The sequence below is a fragment of the Apteryx mantelli genome, chromosome 2, assembly GCF_036417845.1.
Source record: "Apteryx mantelli isolate bAptMan1 chromosome 2, bAptMan1.hap1, whole genome shotgun sequence".
Classification (NCBI taxonomy): domain Eukaryota; kingdom Metazoa; phylum Chordata; class Aves; order Apterygiformes; family Apterygidae; genus Apteryx; species Apteryx mantelli.
Genome location: NC_089979.1, coordinates 168,560,635 through 168,575,794, shown reverse-complemented (window position 1 = coordinate 168,575,794; position 15,160 = coordinate 168,560,635). Strand labels below are relative to the sequence as shown.

General features: G+C 50.0%; 3 protein-coding genes across 3 annotated transcripts in view; 1 reads left to right on the top strand and 2 right to left on the bottom strand.

Annotated features, from left to right (window-relative positions):
* The window catches only part of LOC136991349 (obscurin-like), a 157,830-nt gene extending 157,273 nt beyond the window's left edge, over positions 1-557 (top strand). The window contains exons 105-106 of the mRNA XM_067292216.1: positions 41-190; positions 327-557. Coding sequence (XP_067148317.1) covers positions 41-190; positions 327-504 — 328 coding nt within the window. The 3' untranslated portion in view covers positions 505-557. The remainder of the gene's footprint in view (positions 1-40; positions 191-326) is intronic.
* Positions 558-6,977: 6,420 nt separating this feature from the next.
* Positions 6,978-8,800, bottom strand: LOC136991309 (5-beta-cholestane-3-alpha,7-alpha-diol 12-alpha-hydroxylase-like). Its single transcript, XM_067292028.1, has one exon. The coding sequence runs from the start codon at positions 8,508-8,510 to the stop codon at positions 6,978-6,980; it is 1,533 nt and encodes a 510-aa protein (XP_067148129.1). The 5' UTR covers positions 8,511-8,800.
* Positions 8,801-13,640: 4,840 nt separating this feature from the next.
* On the bottom strand, positions 13,641-14,821 carry LOC136991315 (atypical chemokine receptor 2-like). Its single transcript, XM_067292035.1, has one exon. The coding sequence runs from the start codon at positions 14,778-14,780 to the stop codon at positions 13,698-13,700; it is 1,083 nt and encodes a 360-aa protein (XP_067148136.1). The 5' UTR covers positions 14,781-14,821; the 3' UTR covers positions 13,641-13,697.
* Positions 14,822-15,160: the final 339 nt, after the last annotated feature.

Sequence of the window (15,160 nt, the reverse complement as noted above, 5' to 3'; positions counted from 1 at the left end):
GAGTGGCCTTTCATGCTGATTAGTTGTTCTTTTGGGTTAGGTTGAGTGCCAACTACCCCATCAGCTCTGACATAGCCTGTGAATTCCTGAGAACGACCAGGAAGGGGAAAGTGAAGCTCACGCGGTGCTATGCCGGTCTCTCGGGAGGGGCAGTGTCGTTTCTCCAGAGCACGCTGTGTGCAAATCCCTGGTAAGGCAGTGTCTCCTTTCCCAACAGGACAGTTTATGCAGATCCTGGTTATTGCCCCTTCTTTCTCTCCATTTCTTAGGAGCTTCCTCACCCAGCATGGCTCCTTGACTGATGTTCTCACATTTTTGTGTCCTAGGGGAAGGCCATCAGCCTCAGAGTGCCTTCAGAGCCCATGGCTCCAAGAGACAGGTTTGGACAACAGACAGCAAGCGCTGGTTACCTTTCCCACCACCAAATTGAGGAATTTCCTCATGGAACGGGAAAAGAAAAGGGGCCTGCTGTGCTCCAAGTACGGCCTGATGATTGCACAGTGAAGCAGATGAGAAGACGCCGGTGAATTGTCTCCCTCCCCGCTTCTGCATTTAGTGTTTGGCACTAAAGGATACTGTCAAGTTACTGTGCATCAGCTGAGTTAGGGAGTTGTGCATTTAGCTCTCTGTGAACGCAGTTTAGCATAACTGAGAACAAATCCAATTCTTGCATTTGCCACAGGGTAGGAATGAATGCCTGGACTGTTAGTATGGCTCATCTGACTGATGGTAACTTGACAGTATGTGTGTCACTTGGCTCCAAGCTTCCTGGAATAACCAGGACGGATTTGTCTAGCCAGTTCTGAATGGGACTAGCTACCATCCCCGAGTAGCTTTGCAAATCCTTCCCTGAAGTCAGGAAAACTCCACGCATGCGAACACAAAGACTTCTGCCCCTTGTCCCAGGACGCGGCACCAGACACCCTTTCAGATGTTACTGCGCTGCTCGTCCCACAGTAACAACCGCAGCAAGGTTTGAGTGATGGATGGGCTTTCTCACCTGCCTGCAATCCAAAAGAAGTCAATAAACAGTTATGATCAGAAAATAGCCCTGAGGCAAGGAGGAGTTAGAGAAGGTGATAATTAGACTGTAGGATGAAATCAGAGTAAATATCAGAAAGCTTCACCAAGGGGAAATAGTACGAAGTGTAGCACCTGCCTCTTTTTGAGCTGATGGTGAATAGCAGCGTATCTAAGGGCTTTGGACAGAAAGGCCCAACCGGATAAAGCTCTGAGCAGCCTGGTCTGAGCTGATAGCTGACCCTGCTTTGAGCAAAAGATTGGACTGGAGAGCTCCTGAGGTCCCTTCCAACCTGACTTACCCCGTGATCCTATGTATTTGCCAAGTACCAGACAAAAGGGTGGAGTGGTGGGACTCTGCCAGCATCCGTGGGCGGCTGGGCTCAGCATGTTGCTTGCCTGGCCAAGTACACAACCAGACAGCACTGTCCTCACAGGGCCTGACCCCGGCTTAAACACAGGGCTTTGCCACCCAAGCTAGAGGAGAATACTTCTAGCTGTGAAGAAGAACCTCCCTGCAAAGTGTACCTCCCTTTGCAGAAGGAGTAATTAAGCGTTATGTGTGTGACAGTGTTAGCGTAGATGGGGGCTTTCCAGTAACTGATGAGTTGCATCTCTTCCTTTTCCTGATCCTGCAAGTGGCGATAGCTTGCTTGGCTTTGAGCAGAGTTACTGTTCTCCATGAACGCCCAATGTTCATGGTTTGTAAAACCATGAAGCTCTGCTTTTCTTTGGACAGGCATTTGAAGTCTCCCACTAGACCTTGAAGTAGACTTGCCTGTCACATGAGATCTTAAAGCAACCCCTCCCCTGTCTTTCTTTGTCTGCATCCGTTGTCTTAGAAGTGTGTTAAAGAGCAAATGTGCAGACCTGTGAAAAAGCAGCTTTGCCAAGCTGTGACTTGGAGTATGGGCTTCTCTAGGAAAGAAGTTCCCAGAGGAGGCGGATGGAGAATTTTAGTTGTGTGGCCTCCCTCACAAGCAGGCTAAAACGGGCCTGTGCAGCAAGCCCTTTCTGAGCACATCCGAGGCCGTTAGGCAGCTGCCAAGCCTGGAAAGCAGTGTGTGAGTGGGTTGCTGCTGTGAAGTCCCTGCCTTGCTTGGCTCCCCGTAGAAAACGCACTGTTGCACTGTTTCGGATCTGTGCATTCAGCCTGCCGCAGGATATTTCCACATGTGGTGTGACAGGGCGGAAGGAGCTTGGCCACAGGACAAATGCCTGTTCCCAGGCTTGTGGGAGATGTGGCAAAGCCAGGGAATCTCAATGACATGGTTACGGTCATTTTGCTAAATGCCTGCACGTCAAAAGCCGCCCTCTACTAGGGTAATTACCTAGAGCGTTATAAATTTTCAGCACAGCAACCGTGTTGTTGAATGAACTGAAGATCTCTGGATAGAGGAAACCTGTTTTGACCTGTGTGGTCCAGGTGGTATCTGGATAGAACGTACTCGCTCTGCCATAGCATGTACAGCAACTCTTCTACCGACATGAGCAAAGAGAAATTGGGGCTGGGACTGACCAGCAATTGCACTCAATCACGTAGTAGTGCAGTTCTCACCTTTGCAGGCCACAGACAATAACGTGCCACAGATAACTTTACACTTCACTCTTCCTGTCAGCCTCGGTTTTAGATGCTGAGATTCCTGGAGTCTCAGGGGGGGACATCAAAGACGCTTGCAGGCCGTGTGAACAGTGCGTTGGAGAAAAGTGGGTTAGACGGTGCTTTCGCTTAGGATGGCTTTAAATGTAATTGCACAGCAGTAAAGGCATCAGACGCAATAATGACCACGACCTCGTTATGCGCCGAAGATTTATGGCTAAGAGACCTTGGTAGTTCGAAGCGCAGCGGCTGTTTTCTGGGGGGTGCACAGGCACACCTATCCAGAGACGTGAAAGCAGTGCCGTGGGCAAATGCCGTATGCTTTGATTCTTCAGAAAAATCCAAAGCATCCTCAAGTTTCATGTACCTCTTTGTTCTTCAGAAGCTGCTGAAAGGCACTGCTTTCCTTTACCATGGGTGGTATCAGCTGTATAATTTCTTTGTACTTATAACCTCTGTGTTCCTTTGCGTTTCTGTGAAGTGAAGGATGTATCTGTTGGTTCTGCTGAGTTCCTTGAGTTTTCCTTAGGAGCAGCGTGTGATAGGATGCTTTCTCAGAGCAGCAGCTGGCTGCGTCGAGAGGGAGGAGAACCGGAAATCGGTTCCTGATGTATTACGGTTTAATACCGTCGTGTAGAAGTGACGCTGTTTAAACAGCGGCAGCGCTTTCCATCACATTCAACCCCATACTGTTCGAAACCCAAAGCGTACAGCATTACGAGTCCTCTGGTATAGTACAGAAAGAGTAACTGAGATTAGAGGAGCTTTCACTGTGCTGCGCAGAGCAGACACGGATTAGACTGTAAAGCTTTGAATGTCAAAGTTATCTTGCCTTCATGGTGCACGAAAGAAGAGAAACCAAAGGTTTCAGGGCCAGACTCCATGCCCGATTCTCTGGGGGGCAGAGACATTATGGGAGATGGGCACTGTTATGAGATCCGGCCCATTAAACTTTTCAGAACCCCGGATTCCTTCGGATTTAACTTATTTTACGAATTCAAGGAGGTTTCCGTTGGCACAGCCTCGTTCTTTACTCTTGCTGGAGCACTTTGGGTTGGAAAGCTCAATGTCGGGGGACAACCTGCCTACGCGTAAAACTTGGATTGCCGATTAACTCACCTGGAGCTTTGACGCTCCTCTTTCTTGTATGACTCCAATTAAGTGATTTTTTGCTTCTCACATTTGCATGCACCTGAGCATGTCTGAAGTCTTTTATAGACTCAATATTGTTTTGTTAACTAATGCTAAATAAACCGTTCTGACAAAGAAGTAAAGCCAGATTTTTCTGCGGAACCGTTGTCGTTGTCATTATTTTTATATCCTTCCACAGTATTGTTGTACTGTGTGGCTGCCAGAGACCTTGGGGGTGTGAAACTGCACCCTCGCTATGTAGCTTCTGAATGGCCCAGAAAAAGCTCCTGCCTCATTAGAAATAGAGACTAGCTCTGGATACCGCTGCCAAAGGTACCGGGGTGGTTCTCTTTACAGCGTTTAAAAGGTTCTCTTTAAAGCGGCCATCTGAAAGTTCCCACGTTGCTGCGGTGTTGGAGCTCCCTGAGTCCTTCAGGTCATCGCCCAGCTCTGGGTCACCTCTCCCGGCCTTACCCCAGGGAGCTGCCAGGAGGGGAAGGCCCAGTCGTGCACTGCTAATGTGCCCTCATGGGGAATATGCCTAAGGAAAATGCAACGTATTATGTTGCCTCCATTTCCCAAACTCAGTCCGTGTTTGCTCAGGACCTGTCCAACTCACCCCGACCCAAGCGAGGAGACCCTATGCCATGCAAGTAATGCCGGCATGTATGCACCAGGCCCTAGCCATTTATGACCCTCATGCAAGCCAGCTGCACAAAAAATCCTCTCTAAAGCGTGCCTTGAGGTGGGGATGTCACTTCGTCTTCCCTTCATAACCAGGACCCATATGGGGCTCCCGCACGTGTCTCCTGGTGAGTGAGAGGCTGGAGCAGTCACCAAAGGCTTTGATGCAGCCAGCGCTGGTGGCTGAGCGATGTGGAGTGGTGGGAGAGGTTGGTGAGCTGGCTCGAGCGCTTGGGACGTGTCACCTAACGGCACAACAGCCTCAGCTGGATGCCCACGGTGGCGTGATACGTCTGCCTGTTTCGCCTGGGGGCAGGTGTACAGGAGCTCTGAGGGTTTGAAGAACCCCCATCAAGACCAGAAGGTGCTTCCAGTCTCCCTGAGGTTCTTGCCGTCACTCCTGTCTTACGTGGACGTGTTTTCCTTCTCCCTATCTAATTTTCCTCTCTTTCCTCCACAACAGCCTGAAGATAATGCCAAAGGAAGGGCACCCACTAAGCGATACTTGAAGACAGCGGTGGGACAGAAGGCATCGCAGCCAGCCAACTTCTGCGCCAGTGCCACCTCGCAAGCACGGCTCTGCTTTCTGCCCCTCGCTCGGCATAACCGGATGGGTGCCAGCTCATTGCTGCGAGAGCGTCAGGCCAGTTTTTTGGATAACAGCATTAGCTTCAGGGCCTGACTCTACTGGGAAACGGGGCATTTTTATTTATCCTAGTGGTGCCCCAGGTGCTTGACCACTTCTCTCTGAATTTTCCAGCGCTATAAGGCCTGTAGTTTGCCCTCGAGATGCAGTTACAACATAACTCTGGCCTCCGGAGAATAAAGCCAAATTTGGCTTTGATGTTTTGACACACCTGAAAATGTTTGAGTTGGGTTCCTCGGTCATATGTAATCGCCAAAGTCCAAGGTTAGCATCGGGGTAAAACCAGTCTGCTGTCCCCCGGCAAGGCTGTGCTTTAACTCTTGTAAGAGCTGCTGTGACCGCGGAAGGGAAGAAGCAAAGCAATATTTGCAAGGCAAAGTTTTAGCTTTTATTGGGCTGGCTGTTACAGGTGCATAAAGCAGGGATGTTTTGTGGCCCAGAGGTAGCTGTGGCTGCAGCCCACGGGTGATCGAGGTTGTTATGGTCCTCGCTCCTGCCCCAGTCCTGTCTTCTCCTCCACCACTCCCCGACCGCCACAGCCCCCTCCGGCCGTTGTGGGCTGCTCCGCTGCTGGAGCATGCTGGGGGAAAGAGGGGCCAACGGGAAGCGGGGTCGATGCACCCTGGTGTCCCCCGCTGTCCCCAAGGGCCCGGAGCCCTGGGATGAACCCAGTGTCTGCCCTTGCCATCGCCTTCCCCAAGCGGGACTGGCAAGAGGACAAGAGAACGGGGGCTGAGTTTGGCAGGGGGGAAGCCCTTGCCAGGAAGCATCTTCTGGGCAATGCCACCAGCCCATGGGGCTCAAGACCAGCTCTGCTGGTTAAAACCTTGACCTGGAGAAAATAAAATAAAATTTAATTTTAGCTACACTCTCTTTTCTCTCGCAGGAGGGCAGATCTGCTCCTGGCCAGCCTGCAGACTCGGACATTTCTGGGCACGTTCAACGAGCTGGACTGAACCAGTGATTTGGTTCGGTGCTGTGGGGGAACGAACCCAGCTGTAGGTAGCCACGCTCCAGCCGCGTTACAGCAGGTGGGATGAATCCAAACACACACACACAGATGCAAATACCCTTTTTATCCCCAGCAGCTGTGCACAAGACACTGGGCTTGAACGTGCACCCGCTCGCAGCCCTGGAAAGGCTTAAATCCACGTCTTAAATCATGCAGATGCATGAAAATGGTACCTTAGGTTATTACTGATGTTTGCAACTCCCTTTGCCTCCCAGTAATGTAGCAAATGAGACCAGCAAGCTCTCTCCTCTTCTTAGGTGTGAGCAGTTGTGTGTTGTGGGGGTGTCTGTGGTCAGTAGGTCCTACCTCTGCTCTGAGGGGCGTCTGTCTGGGGACCTCAGGGGAATGCATTTTAACCTGATGCCGAAAGGAGATGACAGGCCAGACAGTGCTAAGCCCACGATGAAACCCTTGCAGCTGCAGAGAGCATATTTATCGTTCTCCGACCTTTCAGTGCCTTTCTGAACGCAGTGAGACGTTTCGGATTGACAAGGGGAAAAGTGGGGAGGAGGGAGACAAATCCCCAGCGTGCGGGCTGATGCCATTCTGCCGCGGATATGCTTCACGCGGAAAATATGCTAGGATCTCTGCTTGCTTCATTTCATTTCAATACATCGTTAAGAGTCTGATAACAAAATAACACAGTCCCAAGGCTAAACTGAAGTAAAAACAATACAATAACCATAGACACAGAGCAGTGAAACGTGCAATGGAAATAAAGAGAAAAGCCACAATAACTGTTAAACAAGCGAGGTCATACCAGCATTCGCTCTCACGAAAGCGCTCTGCACGGATCCGATACCCGTGGGAGGAGTTTTGTGCAGTTTATTTCACCGACAGCTCCTAAACAAGCCAGGAGGCCGAACGTAACGAGGCTTTTCAAATTAAAAGCGCAGCCGGTATCTGAAGCGAACGTCGCGAATGGGCTGCATCGTTCCAAATCCCCAGCGGCTGCTGTCTATCGGCGGGATCTCCTCTTCTCCGTCAAGCAGCTCCAAGTCATAGTAAGTCAGCATCAAGAACACAAACAGTTTCATTTCATTGGTCGCGAAGAACCGCCCAGGACAGATGGATATCCCTGCTCCCCAAGGCATGCTGAAATACTTCAGCTTTTTCCCATTCTTGTAGAAATCTTTCCTGGTGCCATCTGGGTTTAGGAACCGGTCATATTTAAATCGGTGAGGCTCGGGGTGGATTTCTGGGTCCATCTGCACAGAGGCATGTGGGAACAAAGCCACCCTGTCTCCTTTGCGGAGAGCGTACTCTGTCCCGTCGCTCGTCTTAAGGGTCATGTCCTGCAGGACGGCTCTGATAAGGATTGGGGCTGCAACCAGCCGCAGGGTCTCCTCCAGAGCACTGTCCAGAAGAGGGGTCTGGTTTAACATGTCCCTAGTGACGTTAATTGGTGGCCTACCTGGCTTCACTTCCTGGCCGCTCTCCCTGGAGACTTTATCCACTTCTTCCTTCACAGCCTTCATAGCTTCTGGATGTTTCATTAGATAGAAGAGGAGCCAGAAGGCAGCTGGGCCAGTATTGCCTTGGGATGCCCAGAGGAGCAGAAACATGAAACGATCCCTCATGTACTCGGGAACCCCGTTTTCTGCCAGGGACTGCTCTTGGTCACTTACCCACCCACTGATGTTGTCCTTCTGTCGGCTCTTCTTCACAGACAGCATGCTCCAGAAGAGCCTCTTGAGCCGCTCAGCTTCAGTTTTGTCTTTGGGAGGCAACACGGCATAGGCCAGGCGAGGGAAGAGGCGGTCGTACTTCCGGAATTCATAGAACAGCTCATCAGAGTGAACACGATCGTGCTCGTTAGCTTTCTCCTTGTTGTCTGCCCCTTGGTGTGGCTCACTGCCGTACAAAGCCAGGTACCCAGCTCTGAAGATGATGTTGTAGCAGTAGTTGAAGAGACTGTCCTCTTGCCACGTTCGCTCCCTCTCTCCTGAGTTCATCTTGAAAAGCATCAGCTTCTGCAAGTTCTCCATCATGGCTTGTGTCATGACAACGAGTCCATCCCCCATCAGATGCTTCGTGCTTGATAGCTGAATAATCTTGTGGCTGGCTTCAACGGACTGGTATCCAAAAACCCGGCGGACCAGTTCGGATGCAAACTTCTTAAAGTCTAGTTTGGCTCGCGATTCCTTCACTATGGCGCCAAAGCAAAAGGGGTCCATCACGAAGGTGAAGTAATAGCCTCCGAGTAGCACTGTGAAAATATCCCCGTGTTTTCTCTGCATCCTCTTTAGAAACTCTGAACTGTCCTTTCTGAAATCCAGGGCGTAACCCAGCCACGGGATGTGACCCTTGTCCAGAGGGGGCTCATTGGCTCTCCTCCTTCGAAACGCTCCCAGGAGGTAGAGGCCACCAAGCAGCGATGCTACCAGGGAACAAAGAAGAGTTACCCAGAGAGCCATGAGAGCTCTGCGCCCGTCCGGGGTTTTGACCTGGCCTGGGGCAGGAGAAGGCTCTTTATTCACATCTGGTCGCTGATAAGCTGAGGCACAGCTGACAACCTCAGTCCCTATTGGTGGCAAGTATTTACCCTTCCCCTGCAAAGCTCTGCCGCTTATACCTGCCTTTCCTTTCACTGAAGACAGATGTTTTTGAGCATGGAAAGAGCAGGTACAATCAGGGCAAAGGTACGTTACAGTCACGTTGGAGTGACTGGGCTGCTGAGCGAGGTTGATGGGTTTCAGCGTGTGCTTTGCGGGAACTTAAATTACTTTTTCCAGGCTAAAAGCTGCACCTGCATTGAGGCTTGCTTTTTGAAAAAGAAAAAAAACAGGGGGCAGAGAATTTCACTCTGTGATTGCTGCCCTTAACACCAGGCTATGGGCTGCTGGCTGAATAAAAGAGACTAAGAGATTGGAAATGCTGCTGTCAATGAGTTCAGGAGAGAGGAAGAGGGGTTAAAAACTGAACTGATTCGGTCTTGAAAGGCAAGAGGAGGAAAGAGCGCCAACATTTTGAGGTTCTCCAAAACCCAGTGCCCCATAAGTGTTCTTTTGGCTGTGCGAGCACTGCTAATCCGTACAAGGGCAAAGCAATGCAGGTTCACCTTCCCCAGGGTTGAGGAGGGTTTAAATCAACCACTGACCCAGCTCTGCCCTCCCAGTCCTGGCTCCCTCCCAGCCCTGATCTCTCGCTCGCGCTGCGCAGGCTTGGTCCCCTCTGTGGGTGTCCAGTCCCTGCTGATGTCCCTCTGCCCTCCTCCTCGCTCTGCGCCCCGCAGCCCCCATCCCACCCCATGTCCTGTGCTTTTACCCATTTTCCCTGTGCTTTTCGGTCTCTCCTGCTCCCCATTCACCCTCCAGACTTTTCTGGGCTCCTTCCTTGCTAGCTCGGATTTTAGCCGCCCCAACTCCACGTCCCCTGCACCCTCCTCTGGCCCGTGCTGGTGGCAGGGGATTTTCCTCCCACGAACCATGTGTGTCGCTGGTTACCCTGCCCAGATTAGAGGGCCAGCGCCTGGCACCGCACGCTGGGACACGCACGGTCCGTCCCCTTGCCTTCCCGTCCAGCCCTGCTCCCCAGGGAGCCGCAGGCTGCACGCCTCCACTGCGTTAGGCTGCAGCGCCCGGGAGCCCCAATTCGGCAAAAATTGCTTTTCTCTTTAACCCTTTTTATGCTCCAGGGAAGCTTTTTTTTTTTTTTTTTTTCCTTTCTCCAGCTTTCTCAGGCAAATAGTCCACCAGACACACATGGACCATCAGGCAAATATTTCACCCCCAAGCTCTCGGCTGGAGGATGGAGGTATCTCTGTTTTCCTTAGCACTGCTGCAAGCAGGGGAGCAGCCAGCTGCAGATGAAGGAGGGTTTTTGGAGACGTCCCAGTGGGGCTGACGCGTTCAGTAACGGGGAACGTGCATCAACGCAGCTCTCCGGCGTGTCAAGCCGAGGTAGGTCACCCCCCTCTCAGGCTGGGAGAGGAGCACGAGGAGTGTGAAGGGATGAACGGGGACACCCGTGGCCAACATGGGTGATGGGGAGGATGCCACCACCGTAACGGAGCCTGCGGCGGTACGGTTACCCTTGGCAAAGCGGGCAACCAGCTCCGGAGCTGATGATTTTGTCCTCTCGCCTTGTCCTTCCCCTTTCCTCCCAGCCGTCCCACTGCTTTTGCCTCCACCCACAGCTCTTCCTCTTCTGTTTTACCCCAAACTCTCAGTTCCCCACTCCCTGCCTCTTTGTGCCTCCCGGGTTTTTACCCATTTTCCTTCTGCTTTTCTGTGTCTTCTGCCCACAGTGTCCTCCAGACTTGTCTGGGATCCTTGCCTTCTAGCTAGGATTTTAGCCACCACCGAACTTTAACCGTGATTAATCTATAGTGTGTTAGACCTCACTTATAGCTCATCTCAGGGAGGCGTAGAGCAGGTTGTTTATCTGAGGGGTCCCTGCTAAGGCACAAATTGTGACTTTGGTAGAGATAAGCCTTCTGGTTCACTTTAAAATACAATTCTACAGAGTGATCTTTTAATTAGCTGGTGTGTCACCATCAGGCTTCAAATTTGTCTGGCCAAAAATGAAACTCATTTCTGTGGCAGAGGCAGATCGCAGTGAATACCAGGCAGGTCAAGGTCTCTGTGCAAGGCAGACACAACAGAGGTTGGCCAATAAACCAGATATCTCAGGCCAAAGTAGCACCATCGCTTCAGTCAGGTGTTAATCTGGACTGCCACCAAGAAGTAAGTACACTCCTGCCACCCGTCGCCTTCCAGCCCCTCGTTTTTGCTGAGTCCCTCCGCCAGCACCAGCTTTTGTGAGCTGGACTGGGGAGCCCTCCAGGCCGAAAACTAGTCCTCCCTTCCCATTCCCTGCTCGGCAATGGCAATTCGTGTCTTGCACCAATGCTGCAGATCCCTTCTGCTGTGCAGGACTGTGCTGTGACCTGCTACGCCGTGGGCAGGGTGTCTCCTAGGAGGGCTCCTTTGAAAGCCCCACGGCCCAGCCGTTCCTGCGTCCTCTTTCCCACCCCCATGGACAACGCGCCTGAGCTGCCTCCTGTCAGTTTAGCAGGATGGGCAGCTCTGCAGCCACCCCCAGCCCCACTCCCGTTGCTGCCACTTAGACCTCGCAGCACGCACCTGTAGGGCAGAGAGTGATATTACACAGCAAGGTGGTTAAGAAAAAGGATTTCATAAGGAGATGGGCTAGACTGTTGTGGTCGTGCACAGGGCTCAGACAAGCGTGCAGCCTGGCGGCTGCTTACACGCAACCGGCTCCTTTTTTTGCTTCCTCCTCTCTATTTTCCCACACTTGCTCTTCCCTGATCTCCCCTCCCCTCTTTCCCCTCCTTTGGCCCTTCCCCTAAGCATCCCATAGTCAGTTTTGCACAGTCCCACAGGCCACCCTCAGCTACCCCATAATGCTCATATTAGTCCTGTTTCCTGCTTCTTATGAGTTGCAGAGCTCAGACTGGCCCTCCCCAAGGTGCTGCTGGGTAGTTCCTTAATGGTCCATCAGTCAGTGGCTGAAGAGATTTGGTCTTCATTACCATCTCCGTTATCACCTGCTCCTTAGTGTTTATGTATCTGTGTGTTTAATTTAGCAATTTCCTTGTTACTTGTTATTTCCTTTATGCTGAATAGTCCTTACTCAGATAACGAAATGAAGCAGATGCCCTTTCCTCATTCCCTCATGATCAGATCTGTTGAGTGACATCCATACCGGATCATCACCTGAATAATTATTCTGTTTTATTTCTAAACAAAGAAGTCCCAGCCTCCTCATTTTGCAAACACACCTGAGGAATGATGAGAAGAAAAATAACTGCTGCAAAAACAAATCTACCTTTCCAGATTAACTCAAAACCCCTCTCTGTCCTACCAGTAACTCTGTCCTCCCAGTAGCTCAGTTCAGCAATAAAACTGAAAGAGTGATGAGGGTTTTCTTTCTAATTCTTAATTTAGTTTTGCACATTTCTAGTCAAAGTTTAACTGGTTTCCAGGCTAGAAAAGGTCCAGATAAGGTTTGACAGTGTTTGGGATGAATAGCATCTTTAAAGGCCAGCCAACTAATAAGCTTGAACTTTAAAACTACACTGGTTAATCAGAATTGGCTAATAGCTTACAGAGCTACTCTATTCAAGGCCATGCTGTCACTAGGTGATGATACAAAGCCAATATTTACAGTATCCACAGCTCTTTTTTATCTTGTCAAAACGTGTCCATAGGAACACAAAATACCTCCGCTCCTGTTCTGCTGAGAACATGTTTTTACTGTTTCTCTCTTTCTCGCTGGTTGTTACTGGTTTAACCTCTATTGCTTTGATGGTCAAACTGATCTTGAAACAAGGAGCTCTGCCTCTCCAGAGGTCATCATCTGATTTCAAAATGCAACCCTCTGGTTACTGACATCCAGGGTGGAACCGAGCTCACGGAGGAAGGCATTTACTTTTTGGTGGCCCCAGGCGAGCTGGGTGTCTGAGCTCTTCCCATAGTCATCACAGAGCGGTGGGATTCCCGGAGCTGTTGGGTTCACCCAAGAGCAGACACCTATGTTTAGTCATCTGACTTGCTTCCTCGGCTCCACTGACTGCATTGACTAGATCCACGGTGTAATGGAGCTTGCACCTAGATCACTAGGAGATACCTAGAGACAAATGTCTCAGGCTGCAAGCTTAAACCCGCTGCTGAAATTTCAGTCTATCAATTAATTGTTCCCATTGTGAATCACTTCACGTCTTTTGCATGAGTTGTGTCGAAGCAATATTTTATGCAGCATTGCAAGGCTGAACACCTGCTCGTACTGGCCAGACTGTGTCCCCATCAGACTTGCACCCCATTTCTTTCCCCTAAAGTACTCTGTGTGTCTCCCTTTTCTTCTCTTCTGTTTCTGAGATCCAGCCTCCTTCCTTCCTTCCTAGTTAAATCCTCCCCTCGCCAAAGATGCTGAGGGCTTGATTTACCACCCCTCAGACACGCAATATCCTGCTCAATAGATTTGAGTGTGGCGCAGCTCATCCTAATGGAGAAACCCATAACTAGTTGGATGACTCAGAACTTAAAAGTGCCTAATTCCTCCCAAGGTGTCTATTGGTAGACAAAGGGATCAGCTCAGTTGAACACATCTATCTGGCAGATGCCAAAAGCCAGGGGAAACCCCCCTAGATTGGGCTTCTGGCCACCTGTGTTTGGCCTGATGGATGGCCACTGGAAATCCTTCCCCGCCACCTGTACCACGAGCAGTGGGCATCATGAAATTGCTCTCCTTGATCAGTCACTTCGTGATCTACGAGTGAGAATTTCTGCACAAGGTCTCAGGTCTGCAGGTTTCAGTGCACATGATCTACATAAAGTACTCCTTCATTCACTAATGCTTCACCTTTGACATACCCCTGACAGAAAATGGGCTTCTTCCATGACCATAAATGCTGGACAATCCTTTTATAATAACTCTGGTTACAACAAAAAAATCCCACACTTTTAGTTTTCCATTCTGAATGTGGGCAATCCTCATCCTGATGCTGGCTCTAGGATGAGATTTCTGGTTACCCAGTGCTGTGGGCTCACACCAACTCCATCGCATGGCCGGGACCAGTAAAATACATCACAGAGGACATACATGTTCATGCATTTCTTTCAGTGTAATGTAAACATTTATCATGCATTTGTGATACTCAACATTTCTATCTGAGCAGCATATCTGCTACAAGACTGACTTGTTTCTGAAAGCTGCATGTCGAGGAAACCACTTCTTCTCATAATGGCCCTAGGGATCTTCCATAAGTACAACCGAAATCGTTTCTTCACAAAAGCGTAGAGCAAGGGGTTGAGACAGCAATGGACCAAGGACAAACTTTCCGTGATCTGCGTGGCATAGTCCAGTTGCCTACTCCTTTCGCAGTTGCTGATCACACCGACATCTTGCAGGGAGTGAAGGATGAGGACAATGTTGTAAGGGGACCACAGAAGAAAGAAAACACCCACCAGAGTAAAGACTAAGCAGAGTGCTCTCCTTGATCTGGGAATGGCAGAAGTGGTGAGGACACACACTATGCGGGAATAGCAGAACACCATGAAAAGGAACGGAACAAGGAAGCCCAGGATGTTTTGAATGGCCTGAGAAACAACTTTCCAAAATACGTGTTTCTGACCATAATCATGAGTGCACACGACAGTTTTGTTGTGGATTTGCTTGATGTTTGTGAAGATGCCATCAGGAACAGAGAGAAGTATGGAAAGGATCCAAACCACTGACAAGATAAGGATGGACTTCCTCTGCGTCATTGAGTTGCGAGGAGAGCAAGCATAGACTATCTGCAGGTACATGTCCAGACTCATGCAGCTCACCAAAAAGACACCACTGTAGAAATTCACAGTGTACATGGTGTTTAAGAGCGGGCACAACAGGTCCCAGGTCACCCACTGAGAAATGTATAGGGCCCAAAAAGGAAGGGTTATTAGGAGAAGGAAGTCTGAAATCACCAGGTTCAGGGGATACACCTCAGTCGTCTTCTTTTTCTTCTTGATGTACATAATCAGGACAATAAACAGGAGGCCATTCCCAGCCAACCCAACCAGGAAAACCACAGTGTAAAATGCTGGCAAGAATACTCTGCTAAATGAGAGCGCTTCTTCCTTCGTGCATAGGCCATACAGCATGTAATCTGCCTCGTCCAAGTACTCATAAGAATAGTCGCTCGAATTGGCAGGATAATCTCCGGTATCCAGCAAGGTTGCCATGGGTGTTGTTGCCACATTTGAAGTCACATTTGACAAGTGGCTGCCTGGGAACAAAAAGCAAGCAAAAGGGATCACTGAGGCATTTCCAAGCGTCGTTGCAAATCACATGTGAAAAGCAATCTTCATATGTTAAGTATTCATCATGGAGGCTTTTCCTCTAGTTGGTAGGTATAAATCTCTTTGAGCCTGACAGTCAATGAACTCTGTCACCTTCTGATAACTATTTCATGTCCTGCACTCCTTGGGCTTTGTCTATGGCCTGGGGAGAGCTGTCTACATTAAAAAAAAAAAAAAAAATCACTGCTGGCTAGTTTCTGAACAGGAGGTTTAGTGTTCAATAGCCCTGAAGAAAGAGATCTCTCTTGACTAAGCTCAGGTAG

What these genes read in the sequence shown, in the direction of transcription:
- LOC136991309 (XM_067292028.1), bottom strand. Translation starts at nt 8,510, where the DNA reads ATGGCTCTCTGGGTAACTCTTCTTTGTTCCCTGGTAGCATCGCTGCTT.
- LOC136991315 (XM_067292035.1), bottom strand. Translation starts at nt 14,780, where the DNA reads ATGGCAACCTTGCTGGATACCGGAGATTATCCTGCCAATTCGAGCGAC.